Below are 8,502 nucleotides of genomic sequence, written 5' to 3'. Positions count from 1 at the left end.
TTAAGAAAAAGTAATTTTAATTTGATCTCACAATGACAGTACTTGTAACCTTGTGTCTATTCAGAATAATGTATTAGTCTCCTAAACAAGTTAGGATCAAAATGTAATCTTTCACTTACCTCAACCACTCCTATCATTAATACAACACCCCAAGAATGAAAGCTTTTTACATCATCTTTAAAAAAAACTAGACAAGGACACTTGAACTGTTTCAGAATGATTTGACGACTTCTCGTTTACTCATACAGCAATCCTCTTTCAGCATAGCCTGCCAATGTTAAACAGTGGGTCAATTTTTATACTAATTTCCAAGTCAGGATTAGGAGCATATCGCTGAATATACCTGCACATGTCGTGGAATTCAAAGCTATTAAGCGCCTGGTGCATCTCTCATGCTCATATTCAGACTGTTCCGCATAGTTCGTCTACCCATTCCAGCATTGCCTTTTTGCATCATCGCAACAAATTCACCATAATCTATTCTTCCATCCTGAAAAAACACATACACCACAACCAGTGCAACTTACAAAACTTGAACACTGAAATTTTGATATCCAATGCAATCCAAAGCTAACATGACTTACATTATCTTGGTCAACTTCTCTGATTATATCTTCAAGTAAAACATCGGTCATGTTATGTTCCGTACACGCTTGCTGCAGCTCATCCACTGTAATATAACCACTTTCATCCTTATCAAAGTATCGGAAAGCTGCAACAAGATGTTCCTCTCTTTCTAATTTGTTCAAATGAACTGTTGCAGCTATAAATTCCCCATAGTCAATTGTCCCGCTGTTGTCCACATCAGCCTAAAATTTACAAAATAACACATCACCTTAACAAACAACAGTTGTTTCTACCATACTAACACTAACAATAACAAAGATTCTTCACAAAATCTTCTAATTTCTTCACATTCTAACATCAAAGATTCTTCACAAAATCTGGACAATCCAGTTAACAACAGAATAAACAGCATTCTTTTATAAAACGCACAGCCAAAATTTGTGTTTAAAAAAAATGGATGCCATGGGGACTCAAAAATGAAAAGAAAAAAAAGCATAAACAAATACAGTAAAATTGCTATAAGGTAATTGAAATACAATTCTTGTGTACTAGACATTTTACTTTGTTTTTTTTTTTAAATGCATAATATTAACCTATTCATCTTCAGGTGAATGTGGAATTCGCTAAATAACTCTCTGTTTCATGTTTTTTCTCGAATACAGATGGTGAACATATGCTTCTTGCCAGTAAAAGATTACGTGTTTTATTCGAATTCAATGGGTTGCATTAATCATTTACTCTATATACAATAAAATGGGTTCTACTTTTTGATCTCTTATGGTCTCCAAACTTAGATAATCAGCAAGACATCATCATAAGCATTGACCATCTAGACAGGTTCAAATTTGGGTCTCGGTCCCCCCTAACATTAACTCGAATTAGGTATTGCATTAAATATCTTGGCTCCCCCAAACTTTATGATCTATTATTCTAGCCCCTCCAAACTAAGTTATTTGGATACACCCCTGCATATAATATTTTGTTTCCTAAGAAAAGTCTAATTTTTTTGTTGATTCATGAACCTATGAGTGACTTTCAAGTTGAATTTCTATCTTTAGATGGATCTTTTATACTCAGCTGCGCTCAAACACATAAATATCTTATTCATCTAAACTTAACATGATATTTGCTAAAGTTTAAGTCATTAAAGTAGATTATACAATATACCTCAAAATTAAATGAAGACAACAAGTTTGACATATAATAAGAAAAACAATTATACAGTTTGAGCCTTGAGCTACTTCAAGATAGGTAAACATTTCCTGGTTGTCCATAAAGCAGATCTTATTTTACTTGTCGCTCGCAAGATAACACATATTTATCTTCACTATCCCATGTTAAGATAATATTGATGAGTTTTCACACTCAATGCATTTTATTAACCTACTGTTAGAAAATCAAGTTTTTGCCGTTCAATACTGAAAGAGGATATATAAATAGACATACAAATAAGGTGCATGAGTTTGTATTAGCATTATTGAAACTAAGAAATCTGATCTTGTTTACTGATGGTCACAAACCACTAGGTAAATGAATTCTGCGTTGAAATTTAATAACGTCTTACCGCATCCATAAGATCCCGTATTTCTGTATCCTTCAAGGTAGAGCCATATCTTCGCAAGCCAGCTTTTAGCTCATCAAATGTAATTGCACCACTGTTATCAGTATCCATAGTCTGGAACATTTCTCGCAAACCAGCAATCTCCTCCTCGGACAGACTTTCAGCTATAACCTAATTGCATGAAACAAGTGTTGGAAAATATCAAGACCAAAGTTAAGCTTTCGGCATTCTTTGAGCATTCTAATAATCAATATCAAAATATCAACATGCTTTTTAACTATAGTGGGCTGCATATAGAACCAATCAACAGGAATAATATCCAGGCTTTTTATTCTTTTGACATTGGAGATAAATAGAACCAACCCGCTATTTTTCATCAGGTCCATAACTTGGTAAAAAGAAGAAGAAATTATGTATAAGACATTTAGATTTTAGATATTATGCACATGCACGTACCCGTAAGGCCATCTTTTTCAATTTATTCATTGCAGAGAATTGTTTGAGACGAGAAAGTACAGCGGGATCCAGGGCCCTATCTGGAGCAACTCCATTCTCACAAATCCAGGGATGGCCTAATAAAACAAACAAAGGTTTGATTTTTGAGCTTAGTTGAAACTTCAGCTAAAACAACAAGCAAATCATTAAAATGTAATCGGCTGCAGTAAATTGCATATAAGAATCCCATCAAAGTCAGCAGCAGACAAACAGAGACAATTAATGAAATATTTACTGAAATTCATGTTAACTTTGTTTTATACTAATTGTGAATTAATTACAGAAGGAACTCCTGAGTTTCATTAGTACTGCATCCTAGTTGTATATTATTAGGCCAAACATCGTATGCTCTTCACATAATCATTTTGCTATATATCTTAGTTGTATATTATTAGGCCAAACATCGTGCTCTTCACAAAATCATTTTGCTATATAGCATGTGAGGTGTACAGAAGCAATAAGTTAGAAATGAGCATCCACTTGACCGAGCAAAGTCTTCAATTATCTTTGCAATACAACACAAAGTATCAATAAGTAAAGTCATGTAACTATCAAAAGGCCATACATACATAGCACTTCATGGGCAGTCAATCGATCTGAAGGCCGACCGCAAAGCATCTTGCGGATGAGATCTTTGCCGCTGTCTGATATAAGAGGCCAAGGGTCTGATTCAAAGTCAATATATCCCTTCAGTACTGCATCAAATATCCCTTGTTGTGTTTCTGAAGTTAAAACAGAACAATATTGAAGTTATGATAGCAACAGAAAGTTCAAAAAAGAAAAACAAAATGTTATAGCAATAGATAAACAAACGACAGCTACCTGCCCAAAATGGTGGCACTCCACTCAGCAATATATAGAGTATGACCCCAGCTGTCCATACATCTGCCTCTGGGCCGTAATGCTTGAGGAGTACCTCAGGAGCAACATAATACGGGCTTCCAACGACATCAGTGAAAACTTGACCTGAAGTAGGAAAGCGCATGCAGTGTTAAAGAGGCACTAAAACAAAGCTAGGTAGGCTTGAATTGGTGTATCCATACCTGGTTTGAAGAAAACAGAAAGTCCAAAATCAATGGCTTTAAGGGAGAAGTCATCATCCTTGTTGACCAACAAGAAGTTTTCAGGCTTAAGATCTCTATGCATAACACCTAGCGAATGGCATGCCTCAACAACCCCTACAATTATCTTGGTCAACTCAGCTGCTTTGCTCTCACTATAATGACCCCTTTGAATGATTCTATCAAACAATTCTCCTCCAGAGCAAAGCTCCATAACTATATGAACATACAATGGATCCTCATAAGCACCCTTAATGGTTACAATATTGCGGTGGCCAGCCAAATGGTGCATTATCTGAATCTCTCGGCGAACATCCTCTACATCCTCCTTGGAGATCAGTTTGCGCTTAGAAATGGACTTGCACGCATACTCGATGCCTGAGGAATTCTCGACGCATAAGTAAGTGGTACCGAATTGTCCTTGTCCTAATTTACGACCTAAAGTGTAAAGATCACGAATGTTGGCAGTTTTATGACCCAGAACATAATAGGACTGGTTATCAGCACCGCGCCTCATTATCTTATTGGGGCTAACGAGATTGTGTTTGTCGGGGACGAATTGTTGCGTCGGGGCGGGAGTGGAAGGGGAGTGGTCAGAAACGGTGGAGAGTTCCTCAGGCTGGCTGTAGCCCTGATCAAGTTTGCCTTTGAAAGATCCGCGGCATGTGTTGCCCATCAAATCATACCCCTTCTCTTCATCCAAATGATTACACTTGCAAATCAAATCAATTCAACACCTCAAATTTCAAATCTTGACAAACATTTATCAGATCAAACACAATAACAACATACAAATTTCTCAATGAAACATTTATCAGATCAAACACAATAAGAACATACAAATTTCTCAATGAATCTAACAGCAACATATAACATTGTGCGAGCAAAGAGAAAAAGAAAATGTTTACCTGGTTGTGCTGGTTCGTAGAGTGGATGGATCTGAAAATCAAGAAATGAAAATGTAAAAATGAGGAGAATTGGTGTTCAAAGATGCTATTTTTTTTGTTTTGGTTTGAAGATATTATATTGAATTATTGGGCTGCTGGCTGGCTGCCTCGCTCTTTGCTCAGAAATATCCGACGATAGTGCCTAAGTGCTGACCAGCTCTCTCTCTATTTCTTTCTTTACTGTTACGCGTTTTTTCATCATCCATTATTTTTAAACCATCAAATCTTTTTCATTTTTATATGCCATGCTCCACCAATTTAGACTTCTCTTTTCTTTTTCTACTAAACTTGGCCATTCCTATTATTTCTTTTCATTTTTAAAATACCTATTTCATCTTCAAAAAAAATTGCAAATATGGAAACAAAAAAGAGTCAATGAGGTTTAGACCTCAAGAAAACCTCCAATGTCTTAGATTTTTTTAACTTTTAAGGTGTAGGTAGTGATTCGAATTATATTGGTAAGTTATTTCATTTAATTAGCTCGTCTAGTTGCGGTTTACCTATATCACCAAAAAAGAGCAAAAATAATATAGACCAATAAAACATTCTACGCTTATCTCGTACAATCTGATAGAGCAAAACAAGCTCTGAGACAGCTAACTACAAAACGACACAATTACAAAAAAAGAAACAGAAGACCTCAAGAAATTTTGCCAAAACATCTGGCTTGAAGATCAAAAATAACGCTCTTGACTATGCTGTCAATCTGCAACATATCCTGCTTGAACACCAGACATTCCTATCTCTCCAGATGTGGTATATTGCAGCTGTAAACATCAGCTTTCTGCACTTCGTTTCTTTGGATCTATCTTTAGCCCTTCTAAGAACGCAATCACCTCTCTATTTCAAATATAAGTCTGTAAACTGATATTTAAAAAATTCAGAATCCGCTTCTAAACTTCCTTTGAAAAATGACACTCAAAAAATAAGTGATTAATGCTTTTAACATGAACATTGCAAAAATTTGACATATAGAGTTTACCACATTCTAAGAATTTAGCTTATCCTTTGGCACGAACCTGTTTTTCAGAGCCAACCAAGTGATGAAGGAAAATCTAGGAATAGGACCTGGATACCAAATGAGAGGGGCCCGAACCACTTTATCCTTCTCAGGATTAAGCTTCTTCCAAAGGCTGCCGATTGAGAAAACGTTATCACTTCTAGCCTTCCACTTGACTTTATATTCAATCATAGGATCAACTTTAAAGTTTTCCTTAATGAAGTTCCAGGCATTGAGGGTACTGCCATCCATAGGATCAGGTAAGCACCAACTATTATTCCTCCAAAGCGTGTAAACTTTAAAGGATTTGGGAATATTAGAGTCTATTATCACCACTTCTGAGAATCTATCAGAAAAGGACTTTCCATTTGCCCATGGATCATACCAGAAAAAGAACTTCTTACCATCCTCTAACTTATAATCAAAGAAAGGGCCAATCTAAGATCTAATCTTGAGAAGACCTCTCTAGCTCTAAGAACTATCGAATGGTTTAGCAATTCCTTAGTAGCTAAGCTAGCTAGAGCTTGTTATCAATCACCCAATTAGCCCACATAGAAGGCTTGAAAGACACAATTAACGAAGTCCACCGTCTAGCCCGAATAGGACACAATTAACAAAGTTAACCGCCCAGCAGCCACCGGCAGCCTATCTTGTAGTGGGACGGTCTAAGTAGTGAGAGACGAAGTTCACTAGAAGTCCTCCCCAAGATTATCGATCAATGATCGAGTACAATACTCACATCAAAAAGTCAATTACGAAAATCCGAATTGACTAATTGATAATAGGGCTACGACCACTTGAAACATAAAGTATCTCAATTGTACCAGCTATTGAATGAATTAGCGGAATGAATCTTTTACCATACGTGCATATCACGATTATTGACCAGCGCATGTTCCTAGAAAGGACAGACAAATGATCATAAATCTTAAAAGCATAACTTTTGAGACAATGGAATAAAAAAATTATATTGTAAACTTTGCAATTCAAAAATTTTCTTATGCATTTTCCAGTAGCGTTGTTGATAGTCGAATGTGCAAAAATTGTCATAGAGACAACATACATGGTCCGTCCAAAACCATACAGCAGAATCTAGAGTCATGGACAAGCAGCTAAGACTCTTCATTGAAACATTCAATTATCTGACCAGAAATCTAAATGCTTCAATGAGGGGGAAATATAGAGTTTAGAATTGAAAAACGATAAAGTGAAATGAAAAATTGGGCCAATTTTTACAAATTTCGACACTTCAATCAAGAGATGGACCTCTACATACGAGAAGACTCCAGAACATGCGACATGCCTTTGCTATCCTTTAATACCCCGTAAGTCCAAATTACACAATTGGACCACTGATAGGAGTAAAATACTCCTATATCTAGAGTCATTTCCATTACGTTTTGATACATATTAACACGTATTTTGAGGTGTTTTGGTGCATTATCGTATGTGTATGCATTTCAGGAGCATTGGAGCGTAATGGAGACTATTTGGCCCAAAAAGCGGAAAGAACCGGCAAAGAATCGATTTGGCAAAGTTTTGGAGCAAGAAAATGGCGAAGAGGCATTTTTAAAGGAGGTCACGATCTGGACCTTGAGGGTCACGATCTGGACCTTGAGGGTCACGATCTGGACCAAGCATGAAAATGGTACCGAGAGGAATGCTCTAAGGAAGGTCACGATCTGGACCTGAGGGTCACGATCTAGACCAGTGCAAAATTAATTCTCAGCTTTCAAATTTCAAAGGCTCAAGACTTAGGCCCACTTCCTTATTTGGCCAAACACTCTTGTAATAGGTTGTCTTTTATTACCTTTCTAGGAGTACTATATAAACAACTTTATCTCTTCTTTTAGGGTATGCCTCATTAGTGTAGGAGACATCAATTTTTAGTGTAGTTGTAATTTCTTTTTTCTCTCTACTTTTAGAATAGGATCTTCATAGTTCTTAGTGTTCTTCAATTAATTTCCAGATTTTGTAATTTGGGTTTCATCTCCATTAATGCAAGCTTTTGGTTTTCTATCTTCATTATCTTGTTTATGATATGTCTTCCCTTCTTGCTTAAGGTAATCACTCTAACTTTTATTATGTTTATTGATTATTGCTTAGTTGTTAATGTTAGATTAGTGATGGGGGGCTAAACCCTCTTGTTTGGGGGTTGTTATGAATCCTAGTTAATGCATGATTGGGTTAGGGTTTGGGTTAGTTTGATTGTTCTAATTAATGCTCCTAAGGCTTGCTTAGACTAGCTACCTAAGTATTGTTGTTAGATTAAGATTCACCTTGAGAGAGGGTTTATTAATTGGAAAGAGTTAATTAGATGCTTAATTAGTGACACCATGGGTTAGTAATTAAGTGGCCTTTGAGTTGTGATTTATTGTAATTGCTCTAATTGTGTTTAGTGCTACGAGAGTAGGTTAAGCTTGATTAGTTGTGGTTTTGTAGCTCTTTGAGGCTCGAGAGAGCGGGAGTTGCGATTTAGAAACGCTCGACCCTCGTTTTATGACCCTATACCCGAATACCGAGAATGCATGACCTAGGTGGATTGTTGACCTCCAAACCTCGTTTATCATTTGAATTTTTGTTAATTGTTAATCGTTTTAGTCTTTTATAATTGTTAAATTAGTTGTTAGTTGCTAGATTAGTGTTAGTTGATGGTTAGTTGTTTAATTGTTACCAAAAACCAATCTATTTGTTGCTTTCCGAATTGAATTTCACAATCGAATTCATTCACTTTAAACCTCTCATCTCTGTGGGTTCGACAACCCGGACTTAAAGTCCACTTTATTACGAGTTGGTATTTTCACCAACAAGTTTTTGGCGCCGTTGCCGGGGATGAGGTTGCGTTTAATTGATTGAAAATGAACGAAGGAT

General features: G+C 36.3%; 1 protein-coding gene across 1 annotated transcript; it reads right to left on the bottom strand.

Moving 5' to 3' along the window:
* On the bottom strand, positions 1 to 4,853 carry LOC126677044 (calcium-dependent protein kinase 26). Its single transcript, XM_050371477.2, has 9 exons — positions 4,593 to 4,853; positions 3,667 to 4,396; positions 3,446 to 3,589; positions 3,193 to 3,345; positions 2,585 to 2,700; positions 2,132 to 2,299; positions 585 to 809; positions 344 to 490; positions 1 to 268 (listed from the first exon to the last, which is right to left on the bottom strand). The coding sequence occupies exons 2-8, from the start codon at positions 4,358 to 4,360 to the stop codon at positions 371 to 373; spliced, it is 1,620 nt and encodes a 539-aa protein (XP_050227434.1). The 5' UTR covers positions 4,361 to 4,396; positions 4,593 to 4,853; the 3' UTR covers positions 1 to 268; positions 344 to 370.
* Between the last annotated feature and the right edge of the window lie 3,649 nt (positions 4,854 to 8,502).

This window comes from Mercurialis annua, linkage group LG4 (assembly GCF_937616625.2).
Source record: "Mercurialis annua linkage group LG4, ddMerAnnu1.2, whole genome shotgun sequence".
Lineage (NCBI taxonomy): Eukaryota > Viridiplantae > Streptophyta > Magnoliopsida > Malpighiales > Euphorbiaceae > Mercurialis > Mercurialis annua.
This window is presented reverse-complemented; position numbering and strand designations above follow the sequence as displayed.